Source organism: Homarus americanus, unplaced genomic scaffold (genome assembly GCF_018991925.1).
Source record: "Homarus americanus isolate GMGI-L3 unplaced genomic scaffold, GMGI_Hamer_2.0 scaffold46583, whole genome shotgun sequence".
In the NCBI taxonomy this organism is placed as follows: Eukaryota; Metazoa; Arthropoda; class Malacostraca; order Decapoda; family Nephropidae; genus Homarus; species Homarus americanus.
The window spans coordinates 254,361-280,546 of NW_024731675.1; the positions used below are offsets into that span (position 1 = coordinate 254,361).

Sequence of the window (26,186 nt, forward strand, 5' to 3'; positions counted from 1 at the left end):
CGTGCGAAGAGGCCGTCATCGTGGGTGTGGGGGTGCTCTAGCCCTGACCGTGATATCCTAACAGGAAGTGGGCGTGACAATGAAGTGATTATTTACCCTGTACTGGTTCTCGACAAACACACAGGCAACAGGTCGGCACTGCCAGGTCTTAGCTTTTTTCTTGTAACTTTTTTTTTACATCTAGAAGCAATTTTAAATGCTTTTCAATTAATGAGAATTTTCAAGTATTATAAAAGAAATATTAATGTAAAATAGGAAGTTTTATCAGAACTGATCAAAGATTCGAACAAAACAAAGCGAATTATGTATTGAATTCCTGTCAGAAGTCCAGTTGAGTGACCTTAGCGTGACACTCATCCCGCCGCTGACCTTAGCGTGACACTCATCCCGCCGCTGACCTTAGCGTGACACTCATCCCGCCGCTGACCTTAGCGTGACACTCATCCCGCCGCTGACCTTAGCGTGACACTCATCCAGCCGCTCATGTGGAAAACATCTTTAGTCATATTAATATTGTCAAGTCAAATCTTTGAAACAGACTTAGCATAGAAGTTGTCGTTAGGATTATAAACTACCTAAGGAAGTGTTGAAAAGCATTGGGTCATTAAAGACATATCAGTCATCTCAACCACGTGACCTGCAACAACCTGAAAATGACCTGGGACAAAATAAAGAGATTGTACATTGTGAATTAACAGATCTGGACTAATGGTGAGTATTGTTAAACCATTTATACCAGTAATATTTGTATAATTTATCATAACTAATTCCTAACACTTTTAATTACCTTCTTTTATTAGTTTAGCTGCCAGGAATACTGTCTTCTGATTGGCTGTTCGTCATCTGGCTGGCTGTTTATTTTCCGATTGGCTGTTTGTCTTCTGATTGGCTGATTATCTTCTGATTGGTTGTCTTCTGATTGACTGATTGTCTTCTGATTGGCTGTTTGTATTCTGATTGACTACTTGTCTTGATTGGCTTTTTGTCTTCTGATTGGCTGTTTGTTTTGATTGTATGTCTTCTGATTGGTTTACTTCTGACTGACTGTCCTCTGATTGACTATATCTTCTGATTGGCAACATGTTCTGATTGGCTATCTTCTGATTGGCTATATCTTCTGATTGACTATTCATCCTCATATCAACTAATTTCAACCTTATTACCATTAACAAAAAATAAATAAAAAATAAATTACGTCAATTATAAATACAAACCAATTATCTTTCAAATTTAACCTCTAATTAATTAATCATACATGCAAAAGACACATAGTAATTAATATACTAAATGATATGTATAGAAATGTGTATTTATTTATACATAGTGTAATTAAAGTATTAGTAAATGGTGTTGAAGTTATGTATACAAGGTTAAAATTCAGTAATGCAATGCAGGTATACAGTTCAGTGGTGGGTGGAGGGTGACATATGAATGGAGATGGAGGAATGGTGGTGATAGTGGTAGTGGTGGTAGTAGTAGTGGTGGTGGTGGTGGTGAAGGAGCAGGTGGAGTAGTAGTAGGAGGAGGAGGAGGAGAGGAGGAGGTATATAACAGACACACACACACACACGCGCCCATCAGTCGAACACAAACCTTTACAGATTCAACATGAAGTGTCAGAAACTGGTGTTGACAATCACTCTGGTGGTAATGGCAGTGTGTGTCAGGTAACTACTGCATATATCGGTGTAATTATCCAGGTGTCAGTGTAATCATCCAGGTATCAGTGTAATTATCCTGGTGTCAGTGTAATTATCCAGGTGTCAGTGTAATTATCCAGGTGTCAGTGTAATTATCCAGGTATCAGTGTAATTGTCCAGGTATCAGTGTAATTATCCAGGTATCAGTGTAATTATCCAGGTATCAGTGTAATTGTCCAGGTATCAGTGTAATTATCCAGGTATCAGTGTAATTATCCAGGTATCAGTTGTAAGCTTGTAGTCCCCTCGTGTTGGCCAGCTTGTAGTCCCCTCGTGTTGGCCCATAGGTCTCCCAGCCTCTGTGTGAAGACGTGTTCCTTTATGATTGTTCTGCCTGATAACTTGGCAGCTTGTAGCCCTCGTGTTGGCCAGCTTGTAGTCTCCTCGTGATGGCCAGCTTGTAGTCCCCTCGTGTTGGCCAGCTTGTAGTCCCCTCGTGTTGGCCAGCTTGTAGTCTCCTCGTGTTGGCCAGCTTGTAGTCCCCTCATGTTGGTGGTGCGGGACATCACAAAATAATGTCCCAGGTTCACGTTTTCCTCCCCTCAGTCTACTTGGATAAGCTAGAGTACTTAGCTCAAGGGATCATCTTAGTGGCTCTGTATTGCAACTTTATAGGGATGTTAGGGTCTTGTCAGGGTCTTATTGGAGGTAGGGTCTCCATGCCTGTATACAGTAATCCAAACTGGAGCATACTTGAGGTTAGAACAGGATAAGGAGCATTTTATCATCTCTATTCGAAGGCACGGTTGATCATTTTACTAATTCCGTATGTATCAATATTATTTTAGTTGGTAAGTAATAATATCATTGAAACATATATTATGATACGTAAATAATGTCAAGTTAGAGTTTAAATCAAATAATAGTTCCTGATCTGACATTTTCTAATTGTTTTTTGTGAAATTTTTGCAAGAATTGGGGGAAAATTTTGTTTCAGGAAGGTGTTTTGATGAGCAGAAAATACAATTAAAGGTACATATATCTTCAGCCTTCACTCATAATACTGTACCATCAATCTTTCAAAATTATACTGTATCTTGCTTACAGTCATTTATGTAACTTGGGATTTTGTTGATACATTTACAACTAAAATAAGAATGTAAAAGTTAAATACATAACAACAAAATACACTCCTACTCTATTACTAAGAGACGAGTATGATAATTGTGGTATTTTGAGATTTAATTTAACTACACTACTCAATACTGTACCACCATTACCAACACCTTAACACCACTAACGTCATAACTACCACTACTACCACTACTACTACCACCACTACTACCACCACTACCAACTACCCCCACCACCCCTACACACTCCCAACTAATCGCCTATTTCTCTCCACATCAGGATCGAGGCCGTACACTGCTCTTGTCAGAACGCCAAATGCACTGGTTTAGATCCCAATGACTGCCCTAACGGAACCACTAAAGATATGTGCGAGTGCTGTACCGTCTGTGCTGGGGTTAGTTCACTAGTACTATATGTTCTGTGGGGTGGGGTGGGGCGGGGTGGGTGGTGGGGTGAGGCGGGGTGGGGAGGTGGGGTGGGGCGGGGCGAGTGAGGTGGGGTGAGGTGGGGGTGGGGTGGGGTGGGGTGAGGTGGGGCGGGGTGGGGGTGGGGGGATGGGTCTGATCCAGTGTAATTCATATTTACGCATTAATAATGAACAACCAAGAATCCCTGGTGTCTAGACCTGCCCTATTCACCAGGAAGTTCCAATACTTTTTCTTTAATGCAGTATTGTAGAGTCAGGTGTTTTTGTCTAGTAAAAAGTATTTACCAAGACAACCTTCCCCAACAGGGCCCAGGGGAGGAGTGTGGAGGCCCCTGGCATATTTACGGTGACTGTGGTAGCGGTCTCGAGTGTCACCAGGAAACTTGTCCTCCAGATATTGCCGATGCTGAGTGTTACCTCCATTACCTCACTGGTCAGTATTTCACCTCACTGCTCACCATTATTCTCACCAGTCTTGATCACCATTATCTCACCACACCAGTCAATATATACATCACCAAGCTAATCATTCACATCCCCTCAAAAATTCGATCAGGCTTTGTAAGAGAACGTCCCTCGAGAACTAAGGGCATCAATTACTGCACCATGTTTAATTAACCATAGATCAAGTTTGATAAGCTAAGATACAGGAGTCTGATCTGTTAATATACCTACGATAATAAACTTACCAGAGACTTACAAAATACACACATTAACACTGTGTTTTTTGTGTTATACTAGTCAACAGTGTAACCTCTATATAATGGACTTCTCTATATATATAATCCGTTAGATGAGGGTTTCACATCTAACAGAACCTCGATATAATGGATTTTTATCTCTAAATAGTTCGTTATATAGAGATTTCACATTTAATGGAACCTCGTTATAATAGACTCTCCTCTCCGTATGACCCACTAAATCAATATATTACCGTACAGAACCCGGCGAGTGTGTTCAGAAGAAACACTCCTTCCTCGACTTCTTCTCTAAGACCAATAAAGCCGGCCTGGAGGAGGTCAGAGAACGCCGCCGTCTCCGCCTTCTGCACGAGTTGGAAAAACTGAAGAAGTAAATGCAGCTGGTATGAGGTTGTAGGGGGGTTGTAGTTATGGTTATTGTAGAAAGTTGTGGAGGTTGTAATGGCTATTGTAATGTAAATGACGATATATCTGACATGAGTTTCTGAAAGTTGTAGTTTGAGGTATTGTTGATATTGTAGGAAGTTGTGAAAGTTGTAATCATTATTTTAAAGAAACGTAAATAAAAATATATATGATGGGCTTTAAAAAAAGGTTGTAGTTTGGTTAATATTACTATTGTCAAAAGTTGTGACACTGTTGTAGAAAAAAAAACACAAATATAGTCATTAATTCAGCTAATAACCCCAGAATCCATTTAAACTAATTATCTTAATATACCATAATAATCCAACTCAGAAGATATAAAAAAATATACACTTTTCTGTAAATTTATTGTACCGAATGTTTCTATGACAATAAATATTCTATAACAAATTGCTTCCTTTATGGTATCAAATTTTTTTACAACATCAGGTCCCTAGAAACACAACTTGACTCTCTAAGACTCATATATGACTTAATGACGGTAAAACACTGACCATGTATAGACCTTCTGTTATGGGTGTGTTAGTAGTATATCCTAAGTTAACATAAGCTAGGATCCACATAAATGTTAATTGTGTATTCTAAGTTAACATGACAACATTTTTTTTATCATATCTGTAAAGACAAGAATAGGTTATATATTGCCAAGTTCCAGGGGTTTGATCAGAGCTGTAGCCGTCTAGGTAGGGTACAGATACAGGTGTGTGTTACATCACCACAACCTCAAAGAAAAACCCAAATTACCCTATTCTAACTTTTAATAAATAACAATATGTGTTTAGTAAATAGCTATATAATATTACACAATGGACCACGTAAGAATGATTTCAATTATAATCTACTAAACCCCCCATGTACAGTGTCGCTTCCGTGCCAAATAAAATCACCTGACGTTATCCGGATCAAATATCAACAGTGGCGTCCCTGTAGTGGAGGTGTTAATGATCTAATTCACTATATAAAAAATAAATAAAATACTCTGTAAAGAAGTAAAATTATTAATGCTTTCACCCATTCCTAAAAAGGTAAACTCCCACGATAAATATCCTCCCCTACTATAGGATCCTCCCCTACCATAGGAAACCTTCTCTACCATAGGATCCTCCCCTACCATAGGAAACCTTCTCTACCATAGGATCCTCCCCTACCATAGGATCCTCCCCTACCATAGGAAACCTTCTCTACCATAGGATCCTCCCCTACCATAGGATCCTTCACTACCACAGGAAACCTTCTCTACCATAGGATCCTCCCCTACCATAGGATCCTCCCCTACCACAGGAATCCTTCACTACCATAAAGATCCTCCCATAATAATCCTTCACTCCTTGGCAACACTGTACCCTAACTGGTTGATGTGAGACTTATAAAACTTTCCAATTATCAATAAATCAATCCCCACTATGGCGGTCTTTTAAACCCTGTAATAAAGTCTTTGAGATATTATATATGTTAGTTAGGGAGAAATACTATATAGAAATATTATACCATGTTATAAATATCTTTTGTTTCTTGATATAGTGAATTGAGGTACTTTAATGTGTCTATGGGTTATATTAATGTACTGTACTGTGTTGTGTTGTGTATACAGTGACAGTACAGTGCTGACATTGCCTGCTCACACACACTCTCTCTCTCTCTCTCTCTCTCTCTCTCTCTCTCTCTCTCTTCACATATACTGTACCTTAAAAAATATAAGATCAAATCCCACAAAAACCGGAAAATGAGGAATGGAAATAAATTAACGTCTTAAGATATTAACCAAAAGAACCGAATGGGGATAAAATTGTCTTAAATATCAATAAATAAATTAAAAAAACACGATTATATGAATGTTAAAACTAATTTGATTCTATAGATGGATATACAACCATGTCTGTGTGTGTGTGTTAAGAAGCTCAATTGTCTACTTTTTACCGTTCTGTTGTCAAAGTTTATAATGTACTGTACTGAGTTAACAATACGTCACCAACAAGTCTCACCATCACCCAGACTATATCACCTTAACCCATTCCAATAGTATTATGGCGACCACTCCACTAAAATATTACAGCACCCATTACATCAGACACTACTATGGTAATCACTATAATTTTACACCATCCATTACACTACACACTGTATTATGGTAATTTTTATCTACAATATTATAACACAGAATCATTACAACATTACAGAGACTAACATACAGTACTGGACACGCTTCTGTCGACAAGATTTCATTAGTGGTTAAATAAACTCCTCTTTCAATATACCTTAGTTGTTCTGTGGCTCTCCTACCCACAATGGCGTCTACACCTCATAAATCCTGTACTGAAGGCGATGTATCCTACCCTAACACAGTAATCTGCTTCCTGACTCAACCTCCAGCTCTCACTAGTCCTGAAATATCGGTAAACGTAAGGAAGAAATAATTAAACTACACTTAATAGTTGTGAGTTTGTTTCTATAATCATAAACTTCCAAAGTATAAAAGAAAATTAATGTTTGTTTTTGTCGTGTTCCTCGCTGTAGAGGTTATCATTGTGGGGAGGTATGGACGATGATTATCAAAATGAACGCCGCGACTCCTGGTGTCTCGTGGGGTCGTCAAAATCCTTCGGCCGTTGTGTTATATTGTCTCACATAAAATCATACACATATGATAGTTTCCGGACCATATTTATACTCGATACAGCGACTGGCAAGTGTTGAGAAATGTGGCAATTCTGTGTTCATTTACATCGTATTAACACTCCCAGAATGGCCCCTAAGGAACCTCACAATAATAACCAAACTAATGACGCTCAATAAACCGTCCGCACAGTTGCCACATCTCAAAAAACCCACCAGCCCCTTGTACCAGGTATGTGTAAGCAACTGTACATTTCCCAGCCAAGCTAATTCCTCGACAGTAAAAGCCAGAATGACGTATTGGAACAGTTACCAGAACCCACACACAAGTTCTAAGTTACATCACATCAAACAACTGGAAGAATACGTCAGGTTCTAAAGTAAACAACGGCATTACAACATAACTTTACGATGTCATCTCACTTGGCCAACTGTCTATTTTATCCGATTTTTACCATCTTAGTTAAATGATCAGGTTAGGTTAAGTCAGGTCAGGTTAGATTAGGTTAGGTTACGTTTGGTTAAGTTAGGTTAGGTTTGGTTTAATTATTTCTGAACCGCATTAAGAGTGCTTAATCACCGCGTACAATAAACTATTCTGCTAATCTTCACTTAACCCAGAACCAAGTTGATAGATTGAACAATGAACACCACAGTCAAGAAGAACACAGTGAACATCAAAGCCAGAAATATGAACAGGTAAGACACATATGAACAAGTTATCCGGAGAACATTACTTGCCTCGGAACATTGGCAGAACAATTTGTGATATGTTAGGTTAGGTTGAGGTTAGGTTAGGTTCATATACGGGTAAAAATGTGGATATCTAAGTCTTTGGGGAAAAGGAAAATGTTAACAAGTAAGAGTACAAAGCTCAGAAATCCACAGCAAGAGTCCAGAGTCCACAGCAAGAGTCCAAAATCCACATCAAGAGTCCAGAGTCCACATCAGGAGTCCCGAGTCCACAGCAAGAGTCCAGAGTCCACATCAAGAGTCTAAATTCCACATCAAGGACTCATCATCACCGAGGGCCGAGTCACGTGCTTCTCATGGGACGCGCTCATATAGTTTTGGTCATGGCCACCAGGAGGAGGTCGTGTGGTAAGGAGGCGAAGGGCTGCCTGCCGCGGTAGATGAAGGAGGACACCCGTACAGCACCCCGTCTCTGGTACCCCAAGTAGTTCTCACACAACAGCTGTAAAACATGGTCCCAGTGTTAACAGTATAGTGTATATGATGGATGGTCAGGTACAACAACTACTATTATTATTATTACTACTACTACTAATATTATTACTACTATTACTACTACTACTACTACTACTATTACTATTACTCCTACTACTACTGCACTACTTTGAAAAACAATCCCTACAGTTACCAGGCCATTACTTTTAACAACTCAATACTGACGAGAGAGAGAGAGAGAGAGAGAGAGAGAGAGATCAACACCTGATTGAGAGGGTTTGAGTTGACTGTGAAGACTCCATAATACATCTTGGTCTGTGCCACCCTCAGTAGTTCCTTCTCCAGGTGTAAGGCCAGGCGCACGTTGTCCTGTAGGAGGGGAGAAGGTCAGTTAAGTTCAGGCCAGTTCAGGTCAGGTCAGGTCACAGTGGATAATGACTGGGTTTATGAATAGATGGAACGGAACATGATTCTGGGCGTTAGAAGGAGGGTGGATGGGTGGCGACCTGTGGTGTAATGGTCAGCATGCTCGCCTCACAAGCGACTGGTTCCAGGTTCGGTCCCCGGGCAGGGTGAAACTATGGTCAAGTTTCTTTACGTCATTTGCCTCTGTCTACCCAGCAGTAATTGGGGACCTGGATGTTAATCGATTTGTGGATCGTGTTCCGGGGTAATGGTTAGCCAGTGCAGTTGGTGAGTTGTCCGGTCTTCTCGGACTATTCCTTGACACTGGGTCATGCAGCTAGTTAACTCAGGGTGTGGTTGTTGTGTTGGCGACAGCTTCTACACCTTAAACACTGGGTCATGCAGCTCGTTAACTCAGGGTGTGGTTGTTGTGTTGGTGACAGCTTCTACACCTTAAACACTGGGTTATGCAGCTCGTTAACTCAGGGTGTGGTTGTTGTGTTGGTGACAGCTTCTACACCTTAAACACTGGGTCATGCAGCTCGTTGACTCAGGGTGTGGTTGTTGTGTTGGTGACAGCTTCTACACCTTAAACACTGGGTCATGCAGCTCGTTAACTTAGGGTGTGGTTGTTGTGTTGGTGACAGCTTCTACACCTTAAACACTGGGTCATGCAGCTCGTTAACTCAGGATGTGGTTGTTGTGTTGGTGACAGCTTCTACACCTTAAACACTGGGTCATGCAGCTCGTTAACTCAGGGTGTGGTTGTTGTGTTGGTGACAGCTTCTACACCTTAAACACTGGGTCATGCAGCTCGTTAACTTAGGGTGTGGTTGTTGTGTTGGTGACAGCTTCTACACCTTAAACACTGGGTCATGCAGCTCGTTAACTCAGGGTGTGGTTGTTGTGTTGGTGACAGCTTCTATACCTTAAACAAAATCATGCCTAGGTGGCCCTTGGGCCGGTCAATGGCCATTCTTATTACACGAGGGGCAACCATTATTGTATACATGAAGGTAAGTGTTGGAGGGTTACCTGAGGTCTGAGGGAGGTACTGGTGGCAAGGAAGAGGTTATGGACCCAATGAGTAGTTCTGTTTCTGGCTTCCTGCTGTAGCTGCTGTCTGGCCTCCTCCTCCAGTGGTTCATGTAGGGCAGCGATCTCCTCCATACTGGCCGGCACCTGTACCTGCAACACCACACACACGTTAATGAGATCAGTATGGGATCAGTGCATGAACGCATCATCTACCCCACACACACACACACACACACACACACACACACACACACACACACACACACCTACCTGGGGTTCATTAAAGAAGTCTGTGTTGATTACTGCCCCTAAGATGCCTCGCTGTGGGTCCTTCACCACGAAGCTGAGGTCGTCCTTGACCAGGCGGGGCCACAGGGCGTTGAGGAGGCTGCGGTGTGCGGCCCGAGGCACCTTCATGGTTACGTCCAGTGGGTTCTTGGTGGTGAAGCTCTCGGCTACCATTTCAATGACTGTGTGTTTGTCGACCCCCTGAAATAATACAAGGCGGTCAGAATATTCTCCTTTATGCCCTGAAATAACACAAGGTCAGAAGATGCTCCTCCACACCCTGAAATACTGTATTGTGATCATATTATGCTCATCTACTCTCTGAAATAACACAACAAGGTCAGAATATGCTCCTTTATGCCCTGAAATAAGAACAAGGTCAGAAGATGCTCCTCCACACCCTGAAATACTGTATTGTGATCATATTATGCTCATCTACTCTCTGAAATAACACAACAAGGTCAGAATATGCTCCTTTATGCCCTGAAATAACAAAGGGAGGTCAGAATATGCTCCGTTATGCCTTGAAATAACAAAAGGAGGTCAGAATATGCTCCTTTATGCCCTGAAATAACACAAAGAGGTCAGAATATGCTTCTTACAGGACAGGTTACAGTACAGGTTGGATATTACAGTATAAGTCCCAGGTTGATGATCTGACTTTCTGCCTCATTTACACAGGTCTCTCAATTGTTTCTGACAAATACAACAAATACAACACAACACAACACACTACAACACAACACAAATACACACAACACAACACAAATACAACACAACACAAAACAACACAACACACTACAACACAAATACAAATACACCATAACACAACATAACATAACACACTACAACACAACACATAACATATAACACACTACAACACACATAACACAACACAACATAACATACAACATACCACAACATAACACAACATAAATACAACACAACACAACATAACACAACATAACATAACACAACATAACATAACACAACACAAACACAACACAACACAACACAACACAACACAAATACAACACAAAACAAACACAAATAACCATATATATATTGTTTCTCACTCTTGAATTTTTTTTCATTTTTGATTTTTATGGTTCTTTATTATTATTTTTATTATTATTATTAGTAGTAGTAGTATTATTATCATTATTATTATTATTATTATTACATTTTCGCCCCCAGGCCCTGATGTGTTGGCCCTGCCTGGGTGGATCTAATCCCTCTGCAAAACAAAAAAGGTTACAATACAGGCACTTCTATTTCTGCCACTTGCCTCCAGAGTGAGACAAGAATCATCACTTTTACAGGAATTGTTTACATTACTGTGATTGAGGGGGTCCCAAGTATAGGCACCCCAGTTTATAGTTTGCTTCACCTGGGGGTTATATTGGGTTAGGTTAGGTTAATTTAGGTGACATTAGGTTAAGTTAGTATTAGGTCAGGTTATTAGTATTAGGTTAGGTTAAGTCAGCATTAGGTTAGGTTACATACGATTTGGTTAGGTTAGGTTAAGTTACCATAGCTAACCCTAAACTCGCAGCTTACACACGACTCACCTGGGACACCGGCAGAGTGTGGAGGTGAGCCAATCGGATATTCTTCGTCTTAGTGTTCGGCCCCTGAGGCAAGCTGGCGGCACACATGGGCAGGTCAGGGTGAAGCGCTGGGATGATTACACCACCTCCTCCTCCTCCTCCTCTCCTCCTCCTCCTCTCTGCTGGTGACGGAGGACCGGGAGGGGGTAGAGGAAGGAATAGCAGGGGAAGGCGAACAGAAAAGATTCATTACCTCTGCCATTGTCTTGGCCTGTGGGAGGAAACGCGGTAATGAGGGTGGTGGTGGTGGTGGTGGTGGTGGTGGTGGTGGTGGTGGTTGTGGTGGTGGTGGTGGTGGTGGTGGTGGTGGTGGTGGTGGTGGTGGTGTGGTGGTGGTGGTGGTGGTGGGTGGTGGTGGTGGTGGTGGATGTGGTGGTTGTTGTGGTGGTGGTGGTGGTGGTGGTGGTGGTGGTGGTGGTGGTGGTGGTGGTGGTGGTGGTGGTGGTGGTGGTGGTGGTGGTGGTGGTGGTGGTGGTGGTGGTGGTGGGGGTGGTGGAGGTGGTGGTTGTGGTGGTGGTGGTGGAGGTGGTGGTGGTGGTGGGTGGTGGTGGGTAGGGTGGTGGTGGGGTGATATGGTGGGTGGTGGAGGAGGTGGTGGTTGTTGTGGTGGTGGTGGTGGTGGTGGTGGTGGGGTGGTGGTGGTGGTGGTGGGTGGTGGGGTGGTGATGGTGGTGGTGGTGAGTAGTGGTGGTGGTGGTGGTGGTTGGAGGTGGTGGTGGTGGTGGTGGTGGTGGTGGTGATGGTGGTGGTGGTGTGGTGAGGTGGTGGTGGTGGTGGTGGGGTGGGTGGTGGTTGTTGTGGTGGTGGTGGTGTGGTGGTGTGGGGTGGTGGTGGGGTGGTGGTGGTGGTGGTTGTTGTGGTGGTGGTGGTGTGGTGGTGGTGGTGGTGGTGGTGGGGTGGTGGTGGTGGGTTGGTTGTTGTGGTGGTGGTGGTGGTGGTGGTGGTGGTGGTGGTGGTGGTGGTGGTGGTGGTGTGTGGTGGTGGTGGTGGTGGTGGTGGTGGTGGTGGTGGAGGTGGTGGTTGTTGTGGTGGTGGTGGTGGTGGTGGTGGTGGTGGTGGTGGTGGTGGTGGTTGTTGTGGTGGTGTGGTTGTTGGTGGTGGTGGTGGTGGTGGTGGTGGTGGTGGGGTTGTTGTGGTGGTGGTGGTGGTGGTGGTGGTGGTGGTGGTGGTGGTGGTTGTTGTGGTGGTGGTGGTGGTGGTGGTGGTGGTGGTGGTGGTGGTGGTGGTGGTGGTGATGGTGGTGGTGGTGGTAGTGGTGGAGGTGGTGGTGGGTGGAGGTGGTGGTTGTTGTGGTGGTGGTGGTGGTGGTGGTGGTGGTGGTGGTGGTGGTGGTGGTGGGTGGTGGTGGTGGTGGTGGTGTGGTGGTGGGTGGTGGTGGGTGGTGGTGGCGGTGGTGGTGGTGGTGGTGGTGGTGGTGGTGGTGGTGGTGGTGGTGGTGGTGGTGGTGGTGGTTGTTGTGGTGGTGGGGGGTGACTCAACTAGATCTTGTGTTTCACGTTCGCTGTTAATTTAAAGGGTCTTGTTTTTTTTTTGGGGGAGGAGAGGAGGGGGGGGTCATGTGTTGATTAGCATGACCCAGTTTGTTTTTAACCGTGAAATTAATGCTGCTAATACTAATCTAATGGTAATCTAACCTAAACTAACATTATTTTAACAGTGTGTGTATCCTAACCTAACCAAAAGCTAACCTTTAAGATATCATTGACCACTTCCCCAATAGTGGCAGCTTTAAGGAAGGCATCAAGGGTCACATCCAAACCCAGCTCTCGCAGGCGCACCACCACGCCCACTGAAGTAATGCTCGTGCCTCCCAAGTCGAAGAAGTTCCTCTGCAGTATGTCGTGAGAGCGTCCTACCCCGAGAGCACCGCAGATAATACGTAGTACTCGCGATTCAATGGGTTCTTCCTTCTGCAGGTTAGAGGTAAGCGTTAGTTTATTTCACCTGGTGATTAGATGCCCTAGTTTACCTGGTGATTAGATGCCCTAGTTTACCTGGTGATTAGATACCCTAGTTTACCTGGTGATTAGATACCCTAAAGAGAGAGAGAGAGAGAGAGAGAGAGAGAGAGAGAGAGAGAGAGAGAGAGATATTAGAGAATGACAGAAAGAAGAAAAAAGAAAGAATTAATTATAAGAAAAATAAATAAATAAATAAAAAGAAAAAAGTAAATAAAAGAAAAATAAAGAAATTAAATAAAAAATAAACATCTCGACGCGAAATAATTAAATAAAATTCCATCTCGATCTATAATTCCTCCATAAACAGAATCCTTCCCGCACTAACTTCGGGGACACAACTTGTAATGGCAAAATTAGTGGCGCTTTCACCTGTAACTCGCTCCATTGTCCAGGTAAAAGGTGTCGTTAATTAACAAGGAAAAAGGTATGGTAATTCACTACTGTATGGTTTTTAATTAATAAGATTCATAACTGCACAAATTTTAACCAATAAATTTCACAACAGCAGATTTTTGGAGCAAGAAATTCATAAGTGGACAGTTTTTAATAATCCTGGGTCGTCCCTTAGTGAGTTAAGAGGGAGAATGAGAGCGTAATATTGCTGAGCCCTTAAGACTGATAAGACGCCTAGGAGTCTTATGAGAGAGAGAGAGAGAGAGAGGGTCTTATTAAATGTGAGAGAGAGGGTCTTATTAAATGTGACAGAGAGAGTGTGATATAAACAGAGAGAAAGACAGAGAGAGAGAAAGGAGGCAGACAGACACAGACAGACAGACAGACATACCCTCAAGATAAGAATGTTATCACGGGAACTGCGGTGAGGCATGCGTCGACGGTACAGACGCAAGAGATTCTGACGGTCGACTTTACCGCTGGGAAGATGCGGCAAGGCGTCCACCACCACTAGCCGCGGCACGGTCACCTGCGGCAAGTAGTTCCGCAGGCATCTCACCAAGTCTTCCGTTATTGGTGTGTCGCGATCCTCAAATTCTGCCTTCAATACCTGTAGGGGCGAAGGAGGTGTGGTGAGGTGTGGTGAGGGGAGGTGTGGGTGGAGGTGGGGGATGTGAGGGGGAGGTGAGGGGCAGTGGGGGTGGTGGGGTGAGGTGGGGATGTGTATTGCACCACAAAGGCCACCAAGTACGTGATCAACAGTTCCTTCGTCAGCGTCCTGTTCCGTGGCTGCCAGGGACACAGTGACTCTCCACATACCTGTAGAAGGCGGTGAAGAGTCAGTACCTAGTGTGGAGGGAGGGAGAGAGGGAGGAGGGAGGTGAGGGAGAGAGGGAGAGGGGAGGGGAGGGAGGGAGGGAGGGTGGGAGGGAGGGAGGGAGGAGGGGAGGGGAGGGAGGGGAGGGGAGGGGAGGGAGAGGTGGGGAGAGGGGGGAGGGGAGGAGGGGAGAGGAGGGAGGGGAGGGGAGGGGAGGGGAGAGGGAAGAAGGGAAAGGTGGAGAGAGGAGAGGGGAGGTGGAGGGGTGGGAGGAGAGGGAGAGGAGGAGAGGGAGAGAGGAGGGGAGGGGAGACGGGAGAGGGGAGGGGAGGGAGGGGAGAAGGAGGATAGAGGAGAGGGAGAGAGGAGGGGAGAGGAGAGGGGAGAGGGGAGGGAGAGGAGAGGTGAGAGAGGTGAGAGGGAGAGGAGAGGAGGGGAGAGGGGAGAGACAGCCCCATAAGACTATCAATCACAGGTTAAAAGGACCTCACGCCGGGGGGGGGTGAGGCCTGTTGTCAGGGAGAGGAGAGAGGAGGAAGGAAGGAAGGAAGGAAGGAAGGAAGGAAGGAAGGTCATCACTCAGCCAACATCCTATCAAGGAATTTATTACTGTACTTATTATTAAAGAGAGAGGGAGGGATTTCTTGAGTATATCAGAAAAACACAACACAACACAACACAACACAACCCACAACTCACCCGGTCCTGTAGACAGCATCCTCCACCTCCGCCAGACCCACCCGGACGCCACACACCTTCACCTGAGTATCGCGACGCCCTTCAAACACCAGCTGACCGCCCACCACCCTGCCTATGTCTCCTGTTCTGTACACCATCATGTCTTTCTGTTGCACCTCCACGCCCACCTGTTGCACCTCCTCTACGCCCTCCTGTTGCACCTCCCCCACGCCCGTCTGTTGCACCTCCACGCCCACCTGTTGCACCTCCTCCACGCCCTCCTGCTGCACCTCCTCCACGCCTCCTGTTGCACCTCCACGCCCACCTGTTGCACCTCCACGCCCTCCTGTTGCACCCTCTACGCCCACCACACCTCCTCTACGCCCACCTGTTGTATCTCCACGCCCACCTGTTGCACCTCCACGCCCTCCCTGTTGCACCTCCACGCCTACCTGTTGCACCTCCACGCCTGCCTGCTGCATCTCCACGCCCTCCTGTTGCACCTCCACGCCCTCCCGCATCACTACGCCCACCTGTGCACCTCCACTACGCCCTCCTGTTGCACCTCCACGCCCACCTGTTGCACCTCCACTACGCCCTCCTGTTGCACCTCCACGCCCACCTGTTGCACCTCCACGCCCACCTGTTGCACCTCCACGCCCGTCGTCGAGGTAGTGGTGTCCTCGACTCTCGGTCTCGTCTCCCTGGCTGGTCTCGTCGAGGTCTTTGAGGGACTGACTGAGGAGTTCACCGTCGTCGTCGCCGTCATCGTCTTGGAGTGAGGTTCTGACGTCTTAGAGCTCGCTGAGGAGGTGGCCGTCTTGTGAAGCGCCCTTGGAGGTACTGGGGGAGGTGTTGATGTTCTGGGAGGGACGGCTGGGGGCGTGGTGGTCCTTCCTGATGGTGTTGGTGTGGTCTTGGGGCGAGTGGCTAGGGCTGGAGGGGTCTTGGTGAAGCTACTCGGGCAGGTCTTCTGTCGGGGGAGTTTAGGGCTGCAGGAGGTGGAGGGCGTCGTGCTCTGTCGCTCAATGTGTCGGACGGATGACGTGTGTGTTGCTGGTCTCGTGTGTGTTGCTGGTCTCGTGTGTGTTGCTGGCCTCGTGTGTGTTGCTGGCCTCGTGTGTGTGAGTTTACCGTCTGGTTTGGTCTCGTGCTTACCATTATGGATGTGGTCTGGCCGGTGATGGTTCTGAGGTGCCGCGTCTGTGTGGTCATCACCTTCACCACCGCAGATCTTGTTGATGTAGTCATGAAGGATGTCCCTGTGTTTGTCGTGTTTTATTACTATAGAAGACACGGGAAGGAAGGAGGAAGAGTTCTCCTCCTTGTACAGTTCACCTCGGAGGTAGCCACAGCAGACATTCTTACCCAGTACCGCAATCTCACCTGACTGGTCCTCCTCCGCCAGACACAGAGCGTTACCCTCCTGCCGCAGTACCATGAGGGCCGTGTTGGATACCGGGTACCCCACAGGCACCTTCACCCCCGCCCTCCAGTTGTTCTCCTCGATGGGGAAGTAAGACACGTCGCCCGTCACCTCCGTCGAGCCGTATAAGTTGATGAACCTACTGTCGGGGAACATGGCGAAGAAGTCGTTAATGAGCCATCCAGGGAGCGTCTCGCCGCTGGTAATCCAGATGTGGATGAACCTGTGGAGGAACTTGATGGACTCCTTGGTAGTGTTGAGGTACAGCAGCAGTAACTTGAGGAGCGAGGGCACCACCACCAGGCGCGTCACCCTGTGTTGACTGACGTACTTGATCAACAGCTCCGGGTTGACTGCTGCCTCCTTCACCACCACCACAGGTACGCCCCCCAGCAGCGGCCCGAACACCTCCGTCACAGAGTCCACGAAGGTCAGGGACTTGGACATGAGGCAGATCTCGTTACTTTTATAAGGCAGCTCCTTCCACTGCCAGTGTATGCGGTTCATGAGGTTGTTCATCGTCAGCTGGACGCCCTTGGGGTTACCTGTACTGCCGGAGGTGTAGAGGACACACGCCACCTCCCCCGCCCTGGGTGTTAAGTCACTCTCTTCCTCTGTGGTGGAGGAGCTACTCGACCAGTCACTAATGTCGAGGATGCGGTCAGCGAGGCAGTAAGGTACGTCGGGTGAGTGTGGGAGACCCGGGGCGTCGTCCACCAGCGGGGCGATGGTTGTGTCACACTCTAGCTGCCTCACCTTGATGCTGGTGTGGGCGTCCGTCACCACACAGGCGGGCTCGGCGTCCCTCAACACATACAGGGTACGGAGGGCGGGCACGGTAGGGTCGAGGGGCACGTAGGCCCACCCCAGCTTCCATACAGCCAGAATCAACGCCACCAGCTTAGGACTTCGGTGTAGACAAAGAGCGACAGTAGTAAGACCCGTGCCACCATCACCACACCTGGCCCCTGTCTCCTGAACTCTCCTCCTGAGCCACACACACAGGGAGTCTACCATCTTCAGGAGGTCCCGGTAGGTGATCTTGGTGGCGTCGGAGATGAGGGCCACCTTGTCCTGGGTGAGGGAGGAGGTGGCCAGGCGGTGGAAGACCTGGTAGGTAGAGGAGTGATCAGGGGGGAGGGGCAGCACCTCTCCCACCATCAGCGCCATGACTCCTGCAGGTACAGACACACACACACACGTTAGTAAACACCTGACACCTCGGACTTAAAGTTACACACACCCTTCCTTCCTTCCTTCCTTCCTTCTTATCCTCATTCCTTCCTTTTTTCCTACTCCCCCTCCTCCCTTTTCCCCTTCTTTCCTTCCCCACTCCCCTTCCTTCCTCCCCCCATTCCCCCAGCTGTAGACACCTACCTATACAATTTAGTAAATAAAGGTGATCGAGTACAGTGTCTGTATAGTGAACACCAAATACCATACACTACCATACAATACAACAATATCCCCAACTACACAAAATACATTACACAGGTCAGGTTAGGTCAGGTTAGGTCAGGTTAGGTCAGGTCATTGTAGAAAAAACATATTTGATGACAAGAAAAAATATTACATGCTGTTATTCACCAAGATATACATCGCCTCACCCCTCACTGCATAACATACTCGTGAATAACATACTCGTGAATAACATACCAGTGAATAACATACTCGTGAATAACATACCAGTGAATAACAAAACCAAATATATAATCCCTACAGCCAAGGTATAGGTATCAAAAACATACCCCCACACCTTATACCAACAAATGACCTTTTGATCATATTTCACGAGTCTACCTTCAAAGAAATATATCAGGTGTCGGAAAAAGATTGAAAAATATTGCGAAAAAGATCGAAAAATGGTGAAAAAATCGAAAAATGGAGAAAAGGATCGAAAAATAGTGAAAAAATATGGAAAAATAGTGAACAAGATTGAAAAATAATGAATGAGATCGAAAAATAGCGAAAAAGATCGAAAAATAGACAAAAAAGTTTAAAAATAGTGAAAAAAGATCGAAAAATATTAAAAAAGATTGGAAAAAATAGTGAAAAAGATCGAAAAATATTAAAAAAGAGCGAAAAATAGTGAAAAAGATTAAAATAGATAAGTGAAATATATGAAAAATATCTGACAAAGAAAATATAAATAATATTGGATTATTTTTATATAATTAATGACAACAGGTGTGAATTTAAGCTGTATATTCACCTGGGGAGATTTATTCAGATTTATTCAGATTTATTCAGATTTATTCAGATTTATTCATAATTTTTACACTTTTGTCATTGATGTTATTATTGAAGATGGGAAGAATATTATAGATCTTTGGGTTAGGTTAGTGTTAGGTTGGGTTAGGTTAGTGTTAGGTTGGGTTAGGTTAGGTTAGTGTTAGGTTGGGTTAGGTTAGTGTTAGGTTAGGTTAGGTTTGTGTTAGGTTGGGTTAGGTTAGTGTTAGGTTAGGTTAGGTTTGTGTTAGGTTGGGTTAGGTTAGTGTTTGGTTAGGTTTGTGTTAGACAGACAGACACAGACAAAGGAACCTAAACTATATATAAGAACAGGTAAAGACAGACATATACACACACAGATGCACACACACACACACAGGCAGACACATACACACACAGACAGAGAAAGACAGACACAGGTGACAGTTCGAGACAGCCCCCTCCATCATCTGGAGCCTCACTCACCTGTTGATCCAAAGGTGATGACGTCACTATCTTCCCAGGTAGGTCGATATTCACCGCTCTCTCTCTCTCCCTTCAGTGCCAGGGATTGATTTTATATTTTGTTACTTACAGTAGCTAGTTTGTTGTGCATCTTATACTCCTCCTGTGAGCGGTAGAGCAAAAGGATTACAGAGTAGTGTTCATAAAGTGTCGTAATAATTAACCCCCGTTGTCAGGATATTATGGCACTGAATGTTACACAGTATTTCAAATATATTCTTTGTTTAGTTCTATAAATAAAGGGTAACTTGTTCACAGTACAGGCGCGTGAGGCAGTATGTCTGGCCGCACACTTTGTTATTCACATTTGCGTGAGAAGTGTTCAAGTACATTGTGTGTTTGGTTCTGTACATGAGAACTGATATAGTTACTAAGTGTAAAAAAGTGGATACAATCTTAATATGTCGGCTATCTTGCCATTAGAGATGAAGTTTTGTGCCATTTCACACACAGTGTGCTTGGACCTGTCCCTAAAAGGTTCTATCTTCACACAGTCGAGGACGTAGTGTTCAAGTGTGTGGCCATATGTCTGGCCACACACTTTACATTTAGTTTTGTTCACGTCTGCTTGAGGAACATACTGCCAGAGGTACTTATATCCTAACCTTAATCTAGCGGTTATAACATCTTGTAATCTAGTGATCTTGTTACTTGCTCCATATACATGTTTCACTTGGTACATCTCATCATGGTAAACTATGGATCGACTAGTGCCTGTTTACACTTGTCTACTTGCATCCAATTGATCAATAAGTTCTTTCCTAATTACAGTTTTAAGGGTTCTTTTTGACAGACCCAAATTGTATTCAACGGTGTGTTCGTTAGACGCGAGTCTGGCGAGGGCATCAACTGTCATGAGGCCTACGTGAGAGGGGACCCACAACAGTTTGACCCTGACACCCCGGTCAACAAGACACGCATATTGGTGTCTGGCTTCAGAGACAAGAGCGTGACAACCTGAGTCGAGGGTACCAAGGGCAAGTAGTGAGGACAGGTCAGGTCAGGTCAGGTTAGGTCAGGTCAGGTTAGGTCAGGTTAGGTAATGTCAGGTCAGGTGATCGAAGTATTGACCAGGATTAGAAGAGGGATTAACCAGTTAGTCGAGAGGGATTAACCAGTTAGTGGAGAGGGATTAAACGGGATTAGAAGAGGGATTAATCAGGATTAGGGATTAACCAGTTAGTGGAGAGGGATTAACCGGGATTAGAAGAGGGATTAACCAGTTAGTGGAGAGGGATTAACCGGGATTAGAAGAGGGATTAACCGGGATTAGAAGAGGGATTAACCAGTTAGTGGAGAGGGATTAACCGGGATTAGAAGAGGGATTAACCAGTTAGTGGAGAGGGATTAACCGGGATTAGAAGAGCGATTAACCAGTTAGTGGAGAGGGATTAACCGGGATTAGAAGAGGGATTAACCAGTTAGTGGAGAGGGATTAACCGGGAGAAGAGGGATTAACCTAACCTTCCCTCTATCTACTCTTAATATTTATACAGGAAATGGAAAGAAAATACGGTGGTGATGGTGTCGACTATGGTGGTGATGGTGTCGACTATGGTGGTGGTGGTGTCGTCTACGGTGGTGATGATGTCGACTATGGTGGTGATGGTGTCGAGTATGGTGGTGATGGTGTCGTCTACGGTGGTGATGGTGTCGACTATGTGTGATGGTGTCGACTGCCGTTGGTGATAATTAAATGAAACTATGGTGGTGGTGAGGTGTCGACTATGGTGGTGGTGTATTGTCGTCCTACGGTGGTGATGATGTCGACTATGGTGGTGATGATGATGTCGACTATGGTGGTGATGGTGTCGACTTCTGGTGGTGATGGTGTCATTCTATGGTGGTGATGGTGTCAAACTATGGTGGTGATGGTGTGTCATTATGGTGGTGATGAATTGTCCGACTATGGTGGTGATGGTGTCGACTATGGTGGTGATGGTGTCGAGTATGGTGGTGATGTTGTCGAGTATGGTGGTGATGGTGTCGACTATGGTGGTGATGGTGTCGACTATGGTGGTGATGGTGTCGGGTATGGTGGTGATGGTGTCGTCTACGGTGGTGATGGTGTCGACTATGGTGGTGATGGTGTCGACTATGGTGGTGATGGTGTCGAGTATGGTGGTGATGTTGTCGAGTATGGTGGTGATGGTGTCGTCTACGGTGGTGATGGTGCTTAATCTACGACACTCAACATGGGTTTACAAAGGGAAAATCTTGTCTAACAAATCAGCTGACGTTTTTTAGGAAAGTCTTCGAGGTAGTAGATAATGACGAAAATTACCATGTTATTTACTTAGACTTTAGCAAAGCATTTGACAGAGTACCGCATCAGAGGCTTCTGAGAAAAGTTAAGGCTCATGGTATCGAGGGGAAAGTTTTAAATTGGATAAAATCATGGCTCACCTATAGAACACAGAGGGTCAGCGTAGATGGTGTTAAATCTGAGTGGGGCTGTGTAACCAGTGGGGTTCCCCAGGGGGCAGTACTAGGCCCACTCTTGTTCATAATCTACATAAACGATCTAGATACTGGGATCAGCAGTGACATAAGCAAGTTTGCGGATGACACCAAAATAGGGCGGCAGATTAATTCAGGGCAGGATGCAAATGCATTACAGGAGGATTTAAATAAACTGCAGGAGTGGTCACAAAAATGGGAAATGAAATTTAATACCAGCAAGTGCAGCGTACTTAATATTGGAAGAACAAATACTGTCAATGTATACAGCCTTAACAACATCAACCTAGAGAAGTCGACTTGTGAAAGAGACCTAGGGGTACTTGTAAGCCCGGACCTACGGCTTAGAAAAAAGTGCGTTAATGTTCGAAATAAGGCAAACAGAGTATTGGGTTTTATATCTCGAAGTGTAAGTAATAAGAGTGCAGAGGTCTTATTGCAACTACATCTTGCGGCGCTAGTCAGGCCGCACCTCGATTATGCGGTTCAGTTCTGGTGCCCCTATTATAGAATGGATATCAATTCACTAGAGTCGGTGCAGCGAAGAATGACGAAAATGATTCCGGGACTTAGAAACCTTCCATATCAGGATAGGTTAAGAAACTAAACTTGCATTCCCTAGAAAGACGAAGAGTGCGGGGAGATATGATAGAAGTATTTAAGTGGGTGAAAGGAATCAATAAAGGGATATAGATAAAGTTCTTATAATATCCGAGCAGGATAGGACTCGGAACAACGGATTCAAGTTGGATAAGTTTAGGTTTAGGAGGGAGATAGGAAGGAACTGGTTCACAAATAGGGTGGTGGACGAGTGGAACAAGCTTACCAACTTTGTAGTAAGTGCTGGAACGCTGGAAAGTTTCAAAGGGAGGCTTGATAGATTCATGGATGATAGAGAGTGGTCGTAACTCTCGACAGGAGCTGCCAACCGGCCTATTGCAGACTCCTTATGTTCTTATGTGTCATTATAAAGGTGAATTGATGTAAGTATTTGTGATGAAAGGAATTGATAGCCCCGTCACACACACACCTGCTCACCGCGTCACCTTTAACTCTACACCTGCAACATCCGGAAGACAGACAGACAGACAGGAAGGAGATAAACGTTAACCTAGGTATTTTAACCCCAGCACTCAGGTTAGGTTTGGTTAGGTTAAGGTTGGGTTGGGTTAGCACACACACACACACACAGCTTTACCCAATTTCACCAGCCAGTCACAAGTCACGTAATGTACACACCATCCTTCCCTATCACCAGCCCTCCCAAGCTAAGTGAAATCCAATTGTGTTTCACGGTGTAGGTGGCAGTGATGACCGTGTGTGTGTGTGTGTGTAAACAGAGGACTGTTGGAGAGGGTCGGTGCACCACCAAGGTTCTCAAACATCCTCCGCCAGGTGACTGCAGGCCCGGGCACTTGTGGGTAGTGTGCAGCCAGAACCATTTAGTGTGCCAATGGGTGTAAACCAGGGCTGTGTGCTGCCACCTGTGTTGTTTAACATCTTTGTACTGGCTGTAGCACAACTCTCACACAATGCCCTTGGGCCTGTGGTGTGGGCATACGGTACCGTCTCGACGGTAGCCTTTTTAATGTTAGACGTGTGGAAGCCTACACAAAGACCTTAACAACCCAGGACAGAACTACAGTATGCAGATGACTGTGCAATAATGACACATAACAGAGACTGTATGCAACGTGCACTGGACGTGATCTCAGGTATTTACAGCTCGCTTGGCTTGCAAATTAACACCGAGAGGTCTGAGACTGTTGTCCAGCCCATTGTTCCACCAATAGAAGCACCACAATTCTACATTAATAAAGATCCTATCACAATAGTAACCCAGTGTAAGTACCTTGGTAGCACTCTCACACCCACCTGCTGTAAGTACCTTGGTAGCACTCTCACACCCACCTGCTGTAAGTACCTTGGTAGCACTCTCACACCCACCTGCTCACTGGTTATGGAAACTCAAACCAGAGTCAATTTAGCCTCAGCTGCATTTGGGCGTTTGAGAACAAGAGTCTTTCTCAACAATGACCTCAAATATGGAACGAAGACTGCAGTTTATCTCGCGGTCTGTATATCTACATTATTATATGCCTCAGAAACCTGGACGCCCTACAGACGCCATATCCAAATGGTGGAAAACTTCCACACTAGATCCCTTAAGGGTATCTTTGGAATATCCTGGGAAGACAGAGTGACTCGTGAAGAACTATATCGTCGCTCACACAAGACCAAGCTAGCCAAGACACTTGAGCTGGCTTGGACCTGTTATCAGGGGCCAGACCACCGGCTTCCAGGACAAATATTATATGGCAGAGCTCTCACATGGAAACCGCTCGGCGGGAGGACAGAAACAGAGACACAAGGACCACTCTAAAACTCTTCTCAAGTGCTGTAATATACTGGAGCAACTCGCCTCAGACCGTTCCTTATGGCGCTCAACATGCCATAGAGGAGCGGAAACACTGAGACCTCACTGAACCAAAAGAGAGCTACTAAACGAGCCCAACCACATCAGAGGCTCAAGGCATAATTCCTCTCAGTGAACAACATCCCCGTCACCTACACAACAAGATGTGAGCCTCCAGGACTGGCCGCCATGGTCATCTACGGTGGCATCAGTGGAATAACACATAACTCATCAATCATCTGGAGCAACGTCGTCATCCACTTCGATGGACTATCATAAGTAAGTAAACCAGGCGAAAGTACCAAGCGAAAGTATCAAGCGTGAGTAACAGGCAAAAGTACCAGGCGAAAGTACCAAGCGAAAGTATCAAGCGTGAGTAACAGGCAAAAGTACCAGGCGAAAGTATCAAGCGTGAGTAACAGGCAAAAGTACCAGGCGAAAGTATCAAGCGTGAGTAACAGGCAAAAGTACCAGGCGAAAGTATCAAGTGTGAGTAACAGGCGAAAGTACCAGGCGAAAGTACCAGGCAAAAGTATCAGGGGAAAGTATCAAGCGTGAGTATCAGGGGAAAGTGTCACCTAACCACCACACAAACACAGGACCAGAGATAGTCATCAACAGTCGTATTAAACATCAACAACAACAAATCGTGTTTATTGCTCTAATGAATAACAAAACCTATACATAGATGATACATAATGATACATGGACTCCTTGGGGATACATAGGACACACACACACACACACACACACACACACAATTCTGCTCCCAACTATACCGCCCTTCAGGATTTATTGACCAGTCTCCAAAACTGGGCCACCAACAACCATGTCACCATCAACCATACCAAGACCATGGTTATGCACATCAACCTCTCCTCCGACATTGTCCCACCTCCTTCCATTACCCTAGGTCCGAACACACTCCAGGTTGTAGATTCCACGAAGCTCCTCAGCGTCACCATAGACAACAAACTAAATTGGAAACCACACGTCAGTGAAGTTGTCAAATCCTCCAGTTTCCGTCTCCACCTCCTCCACCGACTCAAGTCCCTCGGAGTTCCTGCACACGAGCTCCTCAGTGTATACACAACATTCATACTTCCCAAGCTCACCTATGCCTCCCCACCGGTCTTCTCCCTAAATGCCACACAACGTAAACACCTAGAAAAAGTGCAAAGAGGGCATGCAAGATTATTCTCTCCCCTTCCTACTCCACATATCAAGCCTCAACACACTGACCCTTTCGACTCTCACTTGACCATCACCACAGCCTCATCTGCAAATTTGGTAAAGCTTCTGCATCCCCGACACCGGCTCTCTACCACCTGAGATCCCCTGTCCAAGAATTGCTGTTCGACACCACAACCGCATCAGCCCATACGTGCACAGTCGATCGCTATAGAACAGCCCAGTCCCAACCATTGTAAATTATCAATAACATGTAATAAATCAGTGTATTCACTCCCAGTAAACACTGCTCCCTACACTGTCACTATGTTGAAATGAACTGTAGTTTGAGCTGATCCCCATCTAAGTTACTATATGTCTTATTTGTGTCACTTATGTCACTTGTATATTATTATTTGTAATTCGTAACCCATTCCCCAAATATGTAACTGTATTTTCAGCCTTCTGGCTGCCAAGCTCTTTCAATAAACCGTTAATTTATTTGTTTATTATTACACACAGACCAGACCTACAGAACTTAACATACCTCCTCCTTACCTTAATTATAAACACAGGGGAAATGGAAGACTGGTAAAATATCTACCACACATAGCTACACCTTCATTAATACCTTGTAAGGTATTTAACTCCTGTATATATTA

The 26,186-nt window shown here is 45.4% G+C and overlaps 2 protein-coding genes across 2 annotated transcripts; one reads left to right on the plus strand and one right to left on the minus strand.

Annotated features, from left to right (window-relative positions):
- The first annotated feature begins 1,554 nt into the window (after positions 1–1,554).
- Positions 1,555–5,732, plus strand: LOC121867691 (neuroparsin-A-like). The gene is made up of 4 exons (XM_042367710.1): positions 1,555–1,667; positions 3,054–3,168; positions 3,508–3,634; positions 4,143–5,732. The coding sequence occupies exons 1-4, from the start codon at positions 1,609–1,611 to the stop codon at positions 4,274–4,276; spliced, it is 435 nt and encodes a 144-aa protein (XP_042223644.1). The 5' UTR covers positions 1,555–1,608; the 3' UTR covers positions 4,277–5,732.
- On the minus strand, positions 4,659–26,186 carry LOC121867641. Its single transcript, XM_042367657.1, has 12 exons — positions 26,083–26,186; positions 15,853–17,920; positions 15,341–15,697; positions 15,252–15,255; positions 14,557–14,643; positions 14,216–14,434; positions 13,159–13,380; positions 11,580–11,681; positions 9,843–10,061; positions 9,570–9,722; positions 8,394–8,498; positions 4,659–8,136 (listed from the first exon to the last, which is right to left on the minus strand). Exons 2-12 carry the CDS (start codon positions 17,913–17,915, stop codon positions 8,002–8,004), a joined length of 3,666 nt encoding a protein of 1,221 aa, XP_042223591.1. The 5' UTR covers positions 17,916–17,920; positions 26,083–26,186; the 3' UTR covers positions 4,659–8,001.